Source organism: Geotrypetes seraphini, chromosome 19, assembly GCF_902459505.1.
Source record: "Geotrypetes seraphini chromosome 19, aGeoSer1.1, whole genome shotgun sequence".
Lineage (NCBI taxonomy): Eukaryota > Metazoa > Chordata > Amphibia > Gymnophiona > Dermophiidae > Geotrypetes > Geotrypetes seraphini.
The window spans coordinates 40088764-40105578 of NC_047102.1; the positions used below are offsets into that span (position 1 = coordinate 40088764).

Consider the following 16815-nt stretch of genomic DNA (forward strand, 5'->3'; position numbering starts at 1 on the left):
TTTCCTCCGGAACAGACGGGCATGTTTGGGACATAAGATGGGAGTTTGGTTGATATGTATGCAGAATTCTATAACTGGTTGCCTAATTGAAGACACCATTTACGGAATAGTGCCATCCACATGGGAATGTGTAAATAGCAGATATATGCACAGCATTATTCTATAATGTTCGTCTTCAACTTGCTTAGCTCATAAATAGAAGAGGGGCATCCACAGGTTAAGAGCATGGGTTGACCATAGTTTCAAGTTTATTTCTATTTTATATACCGCCTATCTCAGAGAATAAGCAGTTTACAATAAAATTAACAAATTTATATTAAAAGAATAATTTAATTTATTATTTATATTCCCTAAGGGTATCCTAATGGTGATCAGGTACTCTAAGGCCTGCTGGATTCTCTGTCGCCAAATTTTTTAGGCGCCCAAGCTCAGTAAAAAAATAAAAAACAAACAAACAACACACCGTTTAAATGACATTTTTAACTGAGTTTCAAGGTGCCAATCAGCATCTAAAAAATTGGCACTGGTTCTTGCCTCTGTAGGCCCTTTAGGCCACCTAATGCCACTATAGGCGTGGCTAACCCTGGAAGTGGCGTTAGGCGACCCAAATTGCCTAAAGAGACATGATTCACATCAAAGATAGGTGCTGGAAATGTAGGCCTGGAAAATCCTGGCCTACATTTCCAGTGCCTGCCTTTGCTGGAGGCGTGATTCGGTAGCCGGTGCCATCGCGTGATTGACACACAATCAAGCAGTCACCGACAACAGTGCCAGTTAACAGAATCCTGGCCTAAGTGCTTTTCACAATCTAACTATGGTACCTGGGGCAGTGGAGGTTAAGTGACTTGCCCAGGGTCATAAGGAGCTGGGCTGGGATTGAATCTGTAGCTCCAGGGTGCTAAGGGAGCAGCTCTAACCACTAGGCCACTTTTCCACTGTACGCTATGTGCATAATGGCTACATTTACAGAATACTATGGCCCAAATTCTGTATATGCTGCCTTAAAAAAACGGTGATGAAAAGGTTGGCACTTACCACAATTCTATAAATCGCCTTCAGAGTTGGGTACAGTTTCTAAAATCACATGGAGCACTCATTCCTATGATTAACATTTAAGCGCAGCTCTTTATGCTAAGGAAATCCAGGCATAAATTGCGTGTGGATTGGGTGTATGCTGCATTTGGGCATACCCATTTGCACACAGCATAAGAAGGCGCACCAATTTATTTATATAATTAAAATATTTATAGCCCACATTATCCCACAGTTTGAAGAGGGGTACAAATAATTAATACATGTACACTAAAACAGCACTCAAGATAAAACATACAGAAAATCATCCCCAAATTACAACTGCTTTAGATGGCTAATATAATCATAAATAACATGCAGCAAAGCAAAAATAAAACACAAACAATATACCTAATACTTAGGTGCAATAAACTTGAATGGACAATAAGGCTTTTAGCTCTTTATGAAAATGTACCAAACGTAACAGAAAACGTAATTCCAAAGGAAGTTCATTCCACCTCCTTGATCTGAAACATTGCCTCTTTATAGATAAACAATCTAACTTTTCTAAAAGAAGGCGTATCCAACAGTTGTTTCTGAGAAGATTGTAGACTACGCAAAAGCTTCTACAAACACAATGCAGTTGCCAGTAGGGTTCTATAGCAGAATCTGGCCACTCAGAAGCCACTAGAGAATAGACACTCCCCAAACTTCCCTTGCTAGCATGACTTAGATTTGGTGGTATCTCAAATTGTATAAAGGATAATTGGGGAATGTCCAGGCATGGAAATGTCCCCTTACTGGTTAATTTGAACCTTTCTGTGATCTGAAAAATTAAGCCAGGTGAGGAACCAATTTCAAGAAATCATGCTATACAACAAGGTTGCAAATACTTTGTATAAACTTCCATTTCGAGGGCCAGATTTAACACTGGCAGGACTGGAAAGAGCAGAGGTGGAGGAGGTGGCATCGCTCCTTTGATGTGCATGTCTCTAAAGCAAGTCCGGTCCTCGAGATCTACTGGCAGGCCAGGTTTTCAGGATATCCACTATGAATATGCATGAGAGAGATTTGCCTTCTTGGCATGCATATCTCTCTCTCATGCATATCCATTGTAGAAAACCTGGCCTGCCAGTAGATCTCGAGGATCGGACTTGGGCAGCCCTGTTCTAAGGCAAATCCAAGCCAGGTGATATACCTTTTTAATAGATATACGTACTGTAAATCTTTGTTTCTAATGCTGGTACACCAATTGCTGTTAGACGCATCACATTCAATAGCAAATTGTGAAAAATATGCCCACTTTTAGCAGATGATTTGAAAATGTCATATCCTGTTTTTAACAAGAGGTTGTTTTTTAATAGGCTGGACCATTCTTTAGGGAAGCCATCCCTTTTCCTTGCTGTCTCAGGTAATTTTATCACTCTTCTTTCTTTAAATATGTACATTGTCTGCCAAGCATTTGATTTATCCATAGCTACAGTAGAAGTGAGCATACATTCTGGCCGGACAATAAGAAAATTATGAATGTGTCTCTTAAAACTGACAAATATTTTTGATTGAGTAAATAGTAATTTTGTTATATAAATGTTACTTCATTTGTTTTATGTTATGTTGACTTAATCATATTCTGTACAAGAAGTTTATTCTTGATAATATATTCAAAATAAATAAAGAATTTAAAAAAAAACAAAAAAAAAAAAACTGACAAATATTTATCTGTAGCTAGTCAAAAGTCACTGATGTATATTGGGAAGAATGACCTAAATTATAGCTACTTGATAGTAGGTTCCATATTAAGAGTCACTACTTAGGAAAGAGATCTAGATGTCATTGTGATCAGTAAATTGAAATCTTCTACTCAGTGTATGCTGGTACCCAAATTTTAAAAAACAAACCCACAGAGAATAGACCAAAACTTAAAGGGCCTGATTCTATATAGGATGCCCGGTCTCAGCATCCGCCTAAGAGGCTTTTGAGAATTGCACATGGCCGTCCTGTATAACCACCCCGATTCTCTAACCGGTGTCAACGTCACAGGCACCAGTTAGAGAACCATGTTGCCGCTGAACTAATTTTGGCAAGGGAATCTCCCTGCCACAATCAGTTTAGCAGCCACAGCAGGGAACATGTCTCCCCCGTGAAGTCAGGCAGCAGGAGGGATGCCCACTCCCTCCTGCTGAAACCCCAAAGCCCCCCCCCCCCTCCAGATGTCCATGGCAAGAGGAGTGTCCAATTCCTCCTGCTGCCACCCCTCGAGACATCCCCTGGCACGAGAGATGCCCACTGCCTCCTACCGCTGGCCCCATCATCCTCCGAATCTCCACAAACACTCCCAGACTCCACCCCACACTCCCCGACTCCACCTCTGCAATTCCATGAATTCCCCCTTACAACCCTGAATGCCCCTGACACCCCTGTACCTTTATCTGATGGCAGGCAAGAAGGATGTCCAGACCCTCCTGCCAGCAGGCCTGCCACTGCAAAATGGCTGGCCTTCCTCTTCCCAGTGCATTCTGGGAGTCTTAGGCCTACTTTCCAATGCACCAGGAAGGGGATGGCCCGCCATTTTGCAGTGGTGGAGGGTGTGAGCCCGCCATTTTGCAGTGGTGGAGGGTGTGGCCCGCCATTTTAGGAGGGTGTGAGCATCCCTCTTGCCAGCCATCATATAAAGGTATGGGGTGCATTTAGGGGGTGTCAGGGGGATCTTGGGGGTGTTGGCCATTTGGGGAGTCTCATGGGGATCTTGGGGTGTCAGGGAGTGTGGGGTGGAATCGTGGCAGAAATAATTGGGCACTCCTCTTGTTGGGGACATTCAGGAGGGAGGCTTCAGGGGTTCTAGCAGGAGGGAGTGAACATCCCTCCTGCTGGGGGAGGTCTCAGGGGGTGGTGGCAGGAGGAATTGGGCACTCCTTCTGGGAATGGGCTTCAGTGGTTCCAGCAGGAGGGAATGGGCATTCCACCTGCAGGTTGACTTCATGCGGGGGACGGGTTCCCTGCTGCTAAACTGATCATGGCAAGGAGATTCCTTTCCCACACTTGGCTCAGTGGCCACATCTATTTGAAATGTAGGCCAGCCTACATTTCAGACGCCTCTCAAGGTCCTAGGGAGATGCTTAAGGCCACCCCCTACTGTTTTTTACCATAATTGTTTTCTTTTCTATCAGCAATTTGTATTTCTCTACCTATTCTTTCCCTTCGTTTTTATTGTTTATACTGCTAATCAATAATTTGTTATGTTTGTTTAGTGTCTATCTGTTTATTGTTGTCCCCTGTATTATTTGTAAATTTAAAGATATGTACATCGCTTAGAAATTTGAGTAAGCGATTGAAACTTGAAACTTGACTTAAGCTCACATAAGGCCTCTTCTAGGTGAAACCACACCCATACCTATCCTTGGGTGAGCTTAAGCTGTCCTACACACCGCCCTAGGCTCATGAAAATGCCTACCTCGGGGATGTTGGGTTTTTTTTAATGTGCATTCCGATTGGCTGGTTAGACGGCTGTAGAACGCCTACCGCCACCTACAATCGGGAACACCGTTTATAGAATTTGCCCCAAAGGGGCCACTATTCAAACCACGAAAGAGAGGCTGGCTAATTCCTGCAGTTGGCGCTGAGCCTATTCAGTTGGTCAGGTCATCAGGTGACTAGTATTAGATATCTGGGGGGAGGGGGGGTTTGGCCACTAAAAAGTTAGCCAACTATGCAATATTCATCACTAACCAGCTATCTTTTTAGCAACCAAAGACAAACGAGCTATTTAAGCGGCATATCTTAGGCGTTAAATTTAGCCAGTCAGCCTCTAAATCTTCACGGCTAGTCAGCTAAGTTGTGAAATATAGCTAACTAATTGCTAGCTGGAATATTCAGGGGGAGATAGCTGGTTATCTCCCGCTGAATATTAGCGATTAGGCAGCCGAATGATATTTAACCGGCCAAAAGCCATTCCTGGCCGGTCAAATAATGCTGAATATGGGAGTGGAATTTCTCTGTATTGTTCCATGGTGCAAATGCACTTTCAGCATTCCATGCAGTTCTGGTCAACACATCTCTCAAAAAAGATGTGGAGAAATTAGGAGAGGTTAAAGAGGTTGTGGAGAGATATGATAAGAGGTCTAAAAACTCCTAAATGGAGTACGGGTAAATACAAAATGATGGTTTAGTCTTCCAAAAAGTACAAAGACTAGGGATATGCCATGAAGTTAGATTATGATAATTCAAAAACAAATTAAGGTAGTATAAAGAAACAAAACAAAAGAAATAAGGTGATACCTTTTTTTATTGGACTAACTCAGTGCATATTCAGATGAACTTTCGAAGGTAACACTTCGTTTTCAGATTAGAAATAAGCAAATGTAGACAAATATCAGTGTATATAAGGAAAACATGGAAGCATTTCAGGGATAGGAAGAGGGAGGGGTGGGTGGGTGGGTGGGCAGGAGACAGAAAGGTGGCAGAGCAGTTTTAAATGTCTTTATAATGGGAAAGAAAGCCCAGATCTCTACAGAGCCCACTCTAAAGACATTTAAAACTGCTCTGCCACCTTTCTGTCTCCCGCCCACCCCTCCCTCTTCCTATCCCTGAAATGCTTCCATGTTTTCCTTATATACATTGATATTTGTTTACATTTGCTTATTTCTAATCTGAAAATGAAGGGTTACCTTCAAAAACTCATCACAAAATGCATTTAGTCCAATAAAAAAGTATCACCTTATTTCCTTTTTTTAAAACAATTCTTTATACTACCTTGGAAAGTGGACTAACACAGCCACCATACCATTTCAAAACAAATTAAAAAATGTTTTTCGCTCTGCATATTTATGCTCTGGAACTCAGTGCTAGAGGATGTGGTAAAAGCAACACAGCTGGGTTTAAAATTTCTTGGCAGGGTCCAGAGAAGAGCGACTAAAATGGTTAAGGGGCTGGAGGAATTGCCGTACAGCGAGAGATTAGAGAAATTGGGCCTCTTCTCCCTTGAAAAGAGGAGACTGAGAGGGGGCATGATTGAAACGTTCAGGATAATGAAGGGAATAGACTTAGTAGGTAATGAGAGGTTATTCACCCTCTCCAAGATAGGAAGAACGAGAGGGCACTCTCTAAAAGTTAAAAGGGGATAGATTCCGTACAAACGTAAGGAAGTTCTTCTTCACCCAGAGAGTGGTGGAAAACTGGAACGCTCCCCCGGAGGCTGTTATAGGGGAAAACACCCTCCAGGGATTCAAGACGAAGTTAGACAAGTTCCTGCTGAACAAGAACGTGCGCTGGTAGGGCTAGTCTCAGTTACGGCACTGGTCTTTGACCTAGGGGCCGCCGCGGGAGTGGACCACTGGTCTGCAGCGGCAATTCTTAAGTTCTTATGAAGTAAAGTCCATGAAACATTAAAGTAGACCCAGGGAAAGCCACTGCTTATCTCTTTTAGTTGGTTGCATGGAATCTGGCTACTTTTGAATTCTGCCAGGTATTTTTGATCTGGATACTGGGCTTGATGGACTTTCGGACTGGCTTGCTCTGCTAATTCTTATGTTTTGTGTCTAGAAATAGAAAGCCTCTGCTGTGAGTGTGTGATATTGTGCACAGTATCTTAAAGCCTGGCAGCGTTTTTTGTAGAAGATTTTGATTTTATAAGGTTTTTCCTTTTTCACAAAGTGCAAGAATTATCTTTGGACATATAAGCTCTTTCAAAACTGTCTGAGCAAACACATTTGCAAACTATTTACTTTTGCTTGAACCTGTCCCAAATGTCCAGTTTTCTTACATTCCAACAGGCCAAAATATGTGCTCCACACATAAGGAAAAGTAATTTTGTAGAGATGCTTGGCTTCAGTCAGCAACTTACTAAATTCATTTATCTAACTTTAAAATGAAATGTATGTACTTTTAGGGCCTCTTCTATTAAACTGTGCTAACCGTTTTTAGCGCACAGAGCTGCGCTGCTCATAGAGTTCCTATGAGCGTTGGGAGCAGCGCGGGCCATTCAGCACAGCTCTGTGCGCTAAAAACGGTTAGCACAGTTTAATAGAAGAGTGGCTTCATTTTAAATGGCATTTCTTCGTATAAAAACCACATTTTACACACAGAAATGGCCTCTTCTAAAATTTCCTGAGGTATATTCACCTAAACTTATGCACATCCACCCTGTATGTACAGTAGACTCTCTGTTAACCGTAACTCAATTAACCAGAAAAAAAAATCGAAGAAATACTATAATACTTTAAATTAAAATGAAAATAAAATCAATTTCTGGTGGAAATTTAAGTGTAAATTTGGCATACCACACCTGCTTTGCCTACCACATGTCTTGTAGTTTCTCTGGATCAGTTTATGGTATGGCATAGTATGGGGTATAATACTAGTTAGGCCTATTTTTATAGTAACTCTCAAGCAACCAGAAACTACATTTATCCGGCATCTATCAATCCCCATGGGTGCCAGTTAACTGACAGTCTATTGTATTTAGAGCCAGATTCTATAAACAGCGCCTAGAAAAGAAGCACTTACCACATGTCAAAGTTAGGCACTATTTATAGAATCACACTTAGTGGCACTGGTATATTAAGTCAGAGTTTTCTTGGCCTAAAATACTGGGGCCTAACTCAGTCTACACCAGTGGTCTCGAGGCCCTCGGTATGTTTATCATAATCACAAAAGTAAAATAAAACAGTCATCTGTCTCTTCAGCTATAAATGACAATATTATTATTAAGACTTAGCCAGAAGGAAAGATTTAGAAACTATAAAGAGTTTTACCTCATATAAAATTGTCATTTCTTTAATAAGACATTAACTATTTTTTCTGAGGCCCTCCATGTACCTACAAATCCAAAATGTGGCCCTGCAAAGGGTTTGAGTTTGAGACCACTGATCTACACTGATCTGCATCAACTCCACACCTACTTGCCCAGTAGCACCTTGGTATAAATGCCCCTTTTTTTCTGTGTGGTTACAATCAAAGCGGTTTACATATTTTAGACAGGTACTTATTTTGTACCTGGGGCGATGAAGTGTTCAGTGATTTGCCCAGAGTCACAAGGAGATGCAGTGGGAATCAAACTCGTAACCTCAGGCTGCTGAGGCAGCTGCTCCACTCATTTTCTGCTGCATCGGGATGGTATCAATGCAATTTTTTCTGAGATTGTAAATTCCTATTGGCTTCAGGACAGGGGCTGAGGTTGCTTGAGCAGGTACTGATTTGGCCAATTCTTGAGCGCTTTTCCCTCGATCCCATTAATCCTGTGTGCTTCCAACTGGTATTGAATCTGCTGTTAGTGGGTAAAGTGATAAAGAAGCTGATGGTTGATTTTAGATAAATATAAGATATTAAGTGAATGTCAGAGTAGTTTTATGAAGGACCTTGGAACTGAAACTTTTGGTTTCAGGATTGAATAAGTTGCATTTGCTGTTAGAAGGTGGGGGGCAAATGGCCATGTTAATAATGGTGGATATTGCTTCTCACCCAGTCCTCAGGGAACACCTGGCCAGGTGGACTTTCAGGATATTCATAATGATATGCATGAGATATATATGCAAATATACTGTATTATCTCCTTGGTATGCAAATTTCTCTCATGCACATTTCTTGTCGATATCCTTGAAAAGCCAACTGGCTGTTTGTGCCCTGAGTATTGGGTTGAGAACCACTTTCATAGCCTATGGTTTACTTGTGTTTCACTTTAGGGGATTGGGAGTAGAAGGATCTGTGCTTTTCATTGTAATCATTTTGCCCCAACATATCCAGAGAGTGATACCTGTTCTTAAGTTGAAATGTGTTGTCAACAACATTGTTCAGTTTGCAGTCACTGGCACTATGGGCTTCTGGTTTCACCTCTATATAGAGAATGACACGGTGACAAAATTTGTCCCTGTCCCTATCCCCACTGTTAATCGCAGGAGACCATCCCTATGTCATTCTTTAAGGAGAGAGGGAAGAATCACAGTATGAATGAACACAGCCACTGACCCTCAAGCCTTGCATTGAAGAATGCTGGTGTAGGACTGAGGATGAGATAGATGCTAAAGAATGACAAGGGATGGTGACAAATTCTGTCACTGTGTCATTCTCTAAGCTTGTGGAACTTAATGATCTGCATTTGGTTGATGATGCATTGACTGACTGACTCTTCAGGTGGTAAGGAGTTGGCTCAGGTGTAAGGCTAGTTTTGAACTTTGCTATGACTGAGTCGTTCATGAAGAAGGCTTTCTGTCAAAAACTGTGTCCTTCAGCTTCAGCAGAAGGAAGGTCCCAGTGGGGCAGACTATGAGCTGCTGACCATCCACTGCCGCTGCTGCTTTAGGTCTCACTGGAAGGGGGGTATTAGTCGCTGAATCAGATTTTTTCGGACAACAAATCATTTTAAATCTATTCACCGAAATGAATCAATTTGAGTTGGACAAGGGACAGGCAGGTTCCTTGGAGCCCCATGGATCTTGCTTGTCCCTCGCTATTGAAAATGTGATAGTGAAATAGCCTCCGCCAAACAGAAGGAATGTTCCCTCTGCATTACTTAGATTTTCAGTGTTTCTCTATTTAATTGTGAGGAGGGTTGACATCATTTTTGATGCGCTGAAAACAGGGTGGATATTTTTTTATCTTTATACCCCAATGCATCTGGAAATGCTGACTGACATCTGTGTAATTGAACCTCCCAACAACAGATAAGCACTTTAAATTTTGAAATATGATTATTGAAAGTTGAATTTTGCATTAAGCCACCCTTAAATTATTGGCAAAAGAAGTTTTTAATGCCAGTGATCACCCCTGTGGCCACCTACCCATAAACAAATAGGGAGGTGGTGGGGTTCTGAGGCTTTTTCCTCTGCTTTTATAGTTTGAATGGTGAGTAGCTTGTTAATGCCTGTAATTGATTTACATTAGGATTGTTGTGATATTTCTCTATTTAATTATACCAACTTCTCATTCACAGATAAAGCCAAGGATCGGGGATCTAACACAATTGGTTCCAGATTAAACCGAGTAGAAGAGAAGGTAAGATCAATCTAAGCCATACTCTATGCTTGGCTGAACAATGTCTCACTGCCTTCAGGAAAGAAGTGCATTAGAAAATGGTGAAATGTGATTTCTTTTTTCAGTGATCAGGAATCATGTTCACAGTGCAACCCTGCAAGCTAAATTGATTCTTTGAGGAAAAATGCAAATTAGTGGTGTCCCCTCTATTTATCAAGTAGCGAAAAGTTTTTCTGGTTTCCTTTGGGTCTTTGTGTGTCTCCTCTCCTTCTCCTTATACTTTTGGAATGGCTGGATCTAGCTGCATCAAATTTTGCATCTTTGGAGTGACATCAGATTTTTTCAGTTTTCAAAGCTGGTGAGTGAGTTGTGGGATGGGGAGAGGGAGAAGTTGAAGTTGAAACTTTTGAAAAGAAATGTATGGAGGGGTTGTATTGAGGCTGGCTAGAATGTGGTGCAATGTTATGTAGTGTTTTTAGATCTACCGTATTTTTCGCTCCATAAGACGCTCCTCACCATAAGACGCACCCCAGATTTAGAGAAGGAAAACAAGAAAAAAAAAACATTCTGAACCAAATTCCATCCCAGCACCTCCCCACCTCTAATCAATCAACATTTTTATATACCTCCCCAGCACCTATAAATTCCATCCCAGCACCCCCCCACCTCTAATCAATCAACATTTTTATATACCTCCTCAGCACCGTTAAATTCAATCCCAGCCCCCCAGCACCGTTAAATTCCATCCCAGCCCCCTCCCCCCCCCCACTCCTGCGGTACCTTTAAATGTTGGAGGTTGGTGGACGGCTGCCTGCTGCTTGTCGGGGCCCGTGGCGCACAAGCGCACTAATGCCTGAGCTCGGACACTTCCCTAATTGGGCCGGTCGCTGGTGCTTCGCAGGGCTGCTGCCTGCTGATTACCGGCACATCAGGGCCAGCGGCGCACAAGCGTGCTGTTGCGTGGGCAGGCGCTACTTCTGAATGACTGCTCAGTTCTACTGAGGCAGCCATTCAGAAGTGGTGCCCTCCCACACAGCAGCATGTTTGTGCACCGCGGGCCCCAACATGCCGGTAATCAGCAGGCACCAGTGACTGGCCCAATTAGGGAAGTGTCCGAGCCCAGGCATTAGTGCGCTTGTGCGCCGTGGGCACAGATAAGCAGCAGGCAGCCGTCCACCGACCTCCAACATTTAAAGGTACCACCGGGGGTTTTTTGTTTTTTTTTTTTTATATTCACTTTATAAGATGCACTCTTATTTCTGCCCACTTTTTTGGGGGGGAAAAGTGCATCTTATGGAGCGAAAAATACGGTAGTTATTTTGTTCATGGTATACACTGCATGTGTCTACATGATCTAATTCCTTCCTTCAAGGTAGATTAAAATCTTAACTGTTTTCAGGTTCCCTGATATTATAAGGCCAGACTTCACTTTAATCATTACCCTTTGACTCTTTCAACTATCCAATAGAGTTTTTTTCTGCTCTCGATGTTTCTTGAATGAAAAGACATTCAGAGAGTTAAGAAAATTTATAGATTCATCCCTGAATGGCTGATCCCATCTTTATTAATTATGAGGTCAGCATTCAAAGCGATTTCATCTACTATCTGCTGTGTTTCAGCAGCACTGACTGCCCCCAGCATTCTGGCAGTACCAGAGCAGATGGGGCAGAGTCATCATTTATCCAACCCTGGCCATTTATTTTCTATATTTTTCCATGTATTATTTATGATGCATTTTGGATCTTATCTGAAATATACTTCTTTCATTGTAAGCAGTTTGTAGCCAAAAAAATTATTCTTCTGTAGTGCACAGTGTAATGAGAAGTTTTGGATGCCATCAAGGTTGGACAGTGAACTTGATAATGTAAACTGTTTCTCAGAAATTAGAGCTGCACTGCTACAATTCTTGGACCATATAATCAGAAATCAATATGTGTGTGGACTGTATAAATATCGTATTTTACTGTAGCGTGGTTTGTTCTAGTCAGAATCTGTAAATGTCTTCTGAAATTGTGACTTAGGAGGTCCTTTACTAAACTGTGGCAAAAAATGGCTTTATTGCACCCTTATGTGAGTTTTTCCCCAGCCACAAAAATTGTGCTATGTAACATGCAGTGCTTACTGAATGCTGTCACTTGTGCGGTTTGTGTGGGTTCAGTTACTTCCTGTTCAGCTGGAGACACTAAGGCCAAATTCTATATATATTGTCTACAAAATCAGCAGTGACTAGTGTGACGCTAACCACAATTCTATAAAGTTATGTGCGCTATATATAATCATGCCTAGCATCACCTGTCACTAGGCATCAAAACATTTAGGCACCCCCTAATTATGCCAGGCTTTTCTCGGCCTAAATTTGTGTGCACCTAACTCAAAATCTGACCCTAACCACGCCCACTTTCAACTAGACACTTTGGACTAGACACATTTTTATAGACTCGTCCTTTGAGTTTTGTGCGTCACTTTCAATTAAGTACAATTAACATCAATTATGAGTTCATTGCCAATTATCAGTGCCGATTAAGCCTATTAATTAAGTTAGGCTTAATTAATCGGTTGCTGAGAAAACGGCAAAAAACTAGGTATTACTTTCTCTTTTTTCTTTGCCTCACCCTGTATATGAGCTGTAAAAGATACTAGATGAGTTATTTTTGTTGCCTAACTCTTTTGATGGATAAAATGAGAAACTGGAGCCTTGAACTTTCCTTTCTGCTTATATTGGCTAGGCATTGGGAGATATCGTTCTGTGGTTTTTCTTTTGTTTACTTTATTTTTTTTTTTAAATTGTATCCGTGTTATCTATCTTACAGGCAGTCCTGTCTATAAAATATTTATCTGGAAACAGAAAAAAGACTAAAAATAGAGACATTTCAGTTGTGGTTGAGTTAGATCTGGGACAGCGCTTCAGCTGAAACAGGGTCTTTGCTGAAACCAGCACTAAAACCAATACTGCATGGATTGAATTAATCCCACTGAATATCCTTTATTCAGAACAGGGTTTAATTTATTTGTAGAATACTTAATTAAACCATACAGGGCTGTTTCCAGACCTATGCCCATTCTTCCTCCTTAAGTTTAGATTTTTAGATCAGATTGCATACAGAACATTCAGTTTACCGTATTGGGAGTTTCTCTTTCCAAGCGTGGCATAATTTGTTGTTCATATATGTAGAAGGTCATCCATAAGGATTTCTATTTGTCTGTTTAGTACCAGAAACATTTATGGAATTAATTGGTTCAAAAGACACTTAAGGTTAGATTCTGTAAACAGCGCCTACATGAATGGTGCCGTTCATATGTCAATCACGCGTGGACACAGTTAACAGAATCTTGGCTATAGGTGTCAGTAATGTAGGTCAGGGTTTGAAAGGCCTACATTACCAGCGCCTGACAGAGAATGGTGGCTAAGGTCATCTCCACCCCTAACCACACCTGCTTTGACCTTAAACGCAGTTAGCCACGATGCTTAGATGTGATTCCAACACATACTTTTTTTTTAATGAGCTTTTAATCAGGGTTTTTTTTAAGTTTATTATTCTTTATTTATAATTTCCAACAATTTTACAAGAAAATAAAACTTCTTGTCAAAGAAATACAGCACAAATTTTGTTACAAGCAAAACAAGAGTGGTATAATTGATTATCAAATTTCAAATTCAAATTTATTAGGATTTTATATACCGCCTATCAAGGTTATCTAAGCGGTTTTTACAATCAGGTACTCAAGCATTTTTCCCTCTCTGTCCCGGTGGGCTCACAATCTATCTAATGTACCTGGGGCTATGGAAGATTAAGTGACTTGCCCAGGGTCACAAGGAGCAGTGCGGGGTTTGAACCCACAACCCCGGGGTGCTGAGGCTGTAGATCCAACCACTGCGCCACACACTCCTCCTTAGATCACAACTACAGGGGGAATTAAGCAGAAAAAACAAGAGGCTATAAAAAGGAAAATATTGCAAAGAAAGGCTATAACGCAACAATTTACTTGCTATCTCTTTAACACTGGGTTGACTTCAGGCCAACTTTTTCAGCTCCAGGAAGGATTTTAACTGATCAGGAAGAAAGAATACACATTTAAGTTGTGCATATTTTATAAAGCACTTACAGGGATATGCTAATAAAAAGGAGGCACCCAAAGCTATTATTTCCTGCCTCAAAGACAAAAACTATTCCTTCTCTCCTGAGTGATCTTCTTGACATCCATATATGCCCATATTCTTTTCCCATAGAACATTTGTCGGCAAATCGCAGCTCGCGTGCCACATGGGGCTCTTTAGCCATTTGAGTGCGGCTTGCAACTCAGCTAGCTAGAGCAGGGGTGCTCAACCTGCTTCCCTTCCCCGTAAAGATAAGGTGACCATATGTCCCGTTTTGAATGGGACTGTCCCCTTTTTAGATCCCCTGTCCCGTTGTCCCCATGCACAGCTTCAGGACGCCGAAATGTCCCATTTTCAGGGGCAGCGACCCGAAGCTGTGCATGGGGACAATGGATGACAAAAGAATGGATAAATTGGACCGAATGCGATGCAGTAATCAACAATACATTTTAATAATGCTATTCACATAAAATTCAAAACTGGTTTAAAAACAGAACTCAACATGGGCTGTATGTCAACGTACCCACCTGTATCAGGAGTCCAAAAACATTCTGAAAACCTATAAGGCAAAAGTTTTATCTCTAGTTGTACCCTTGCCACCTACTTGAGGGTGTAGGCCAAGTCAACACGGTCACTCTGGAACACTCTGTTCACTTCTGGACTAGTTTGTTCATCAGCAGGTTTACTGGGGGTTAGGCAATAGCCAGCATTCATCCCCTGAGGATCACCTGAGACGTTCCATTTGCCAAGAACTCCTCTCCTAGTCTCTCCTCCCTTAACTATTAATGTGAGGTCAATTTTCAGTTAAACAAACCAATCCTTGATGGTTAGTAGTCAAGGAAGAGGGAACTCCTCTCCCCCTTTTAGGTTTATATATAAGTCTCTAGGAGTCCATTATCTGTTCCCTAAAAGTTTTATTGCTGTCACCACCCACCTAGTCCTTACGATCGATTAGTACCACCCAACCCAGGGATTCAACAACAAGGCTACCCTTACACCTATGTCTTCTTGGGGGGTTAAGTTATGGAGAACCTTCCTCCCTCATGACAGAATATATACCCCGTCACAGCCCCTAAATCAGGAGTCAGTTATGCTGGCAACTGACCACGTCAAGACTGTGAAAAATGCCAGCATTCTAACTGGCCAGGAGGGTTTGGGCTCCCTCCTGGCCCGAACAACTAGTGGGGGGGGTGGGGGTCGCCAGAGCCAGGAGGGCTTGGGCTCCCTCCTGGCCCGATATTGTTGGGGAGTTGGGGAGTCGGCGGGGCAAGAGGGCTTGGGCTCCCTTTTGCCCCGATCGTGTCGGGGAGTCGGGGGGTCAAGTGGGCTTGAGCTCCCTCTTGCCCCGATCGTGTCGGGGAGTCATCGGGGCAAGAGGGCTTGATGTCAGAGAAAGGGCGGGACCGCCGGAAGAAGCAGCGCAGGCGCAGGGCTCACAGAAGGGCCGGGACCGCCAAGAGGAAGCAGCAGGACACCGGTAGGAGCTTCTACATGATGGGGGGGGTCGGGAGGCTGTGGGGGTGCGAGCGGTCCTTCAGGATGGGGGTGCGGGTGGGAGTGCATGCGAGCGGTCCTTCGGGGTGGGGGTGAATCGGACGTCGGGGGGGGGAACTATGTAAAAAAAAATTGTACAACGCGCAAGGTTATGCACGGTTTATAAAATCGTGTATAACGCGCACGTTATATGTGTGAAAATATGGTAATAAATCCCCAAATTCAACAGCTAGAAGGAAAAATAAGTGTTCATTCCACTGATATTAGAAATTTGAAACAGAAAGTAAAAGAATTTAAAGAAGGCATTGGAGACATTAATCAGGAGATAATAAAGGTTAAACAAATTCAAGAAACTTTAATTAAAGACAACACTAATCTTAGAAGGAAGTTTGAGTTTTTGAAAACTTTTCCCGCAGTAATAATTTAAGATTGGTTAACTTCCCTAGGATTCAGACGGTAACTCCTAGGGAAATGTTGAAAAAATATATGATGGAAATTTTGGGCATATCAGAGATGATACCTCCACTTACTCAAGCTTATTATCTCCCTAATAATCAACAGAAACAAAAACAACAAGAAATTACACAGGGGGGAAATTTGAATGTATCTAATTTATTGGAAATGTCTGATAAGGAATCGATTACTCCTGGAACTTTATTACTAACAGTTACTCTGGCACCAGATAAAAATTGGTTATTAAGACTTTTCTTTCAAAATAAACAGAAACAATTTCATGGGATGAAAATACAAATGTATCCAGACTTGGCGAGAGATACCCAGAGGTGTCGTAGAGAATTTTTACTTTTAAAACCTGGAGTCTTAGCCTTAAGGGCAACGTTTTATCTTCGTCACCCATGCAAATGTATAGTGAATTATTCTTCTCAAAAATATGTTTTCTTTGAGCCCTTTCAGTTGACAACTTTTTTATCACTGTCATGCTTCGAAAAAGAAAAAGATAAGAGCTAAGCCCTAGATTGGTTATATTATGGGGTAACCTGCCTCAGCTTAATTGGCAGTCTTATTCTTCTTTAAGATATATTGTTAATTATCTGACATTAGCTATATTTTGGATCCAATGAGGACTTGAGCTGAAATTTAAGCATAATTGTTTTCTTCCTTTTTACTGATCAAATGTTTCTTAGATTGAAGTAATTAATTCTTGGCTTGGATTTTGCTTTCTGTACAAGTTTTATGCTTGATATGTATTGTAAAATGATAAATAAATATTAATTTTAAAAAAATGTAAATGG

At 41.6% G+C, this 16815-nt stretch overlaps 1 protein-coding gene across 6 annotated transcripts in view; it reads left to right on the top strand.

The window, feature by feature from the left end:
* The window catches only part of KCNQ1 (potassium voltage-gated channel subfamily Q member 1), a 705822-nt gene that overhangs the window by 487117 nt on the left and 201890 nt on the right, over nucleotides 1-16815 (top strand). For all 6 annotated transcript variants that reach the window (XM_033928567.1, XM_033928565.1, XM_033928566.1 and 3 more), the window contains 2 exons: nucleotides 2376-2422; nucleotides 9935-9996. In XM_033928567.1, the coding sequence (XP_033784458.1) occupies nucleotides 2376-2422; nucleotides 9935-9996 (109 nt within the window). The remainder of the gene's footprint in view (nucleotides 1-2375; nucleotides 2423-9934; nucleotides 9997-16815) is intronic.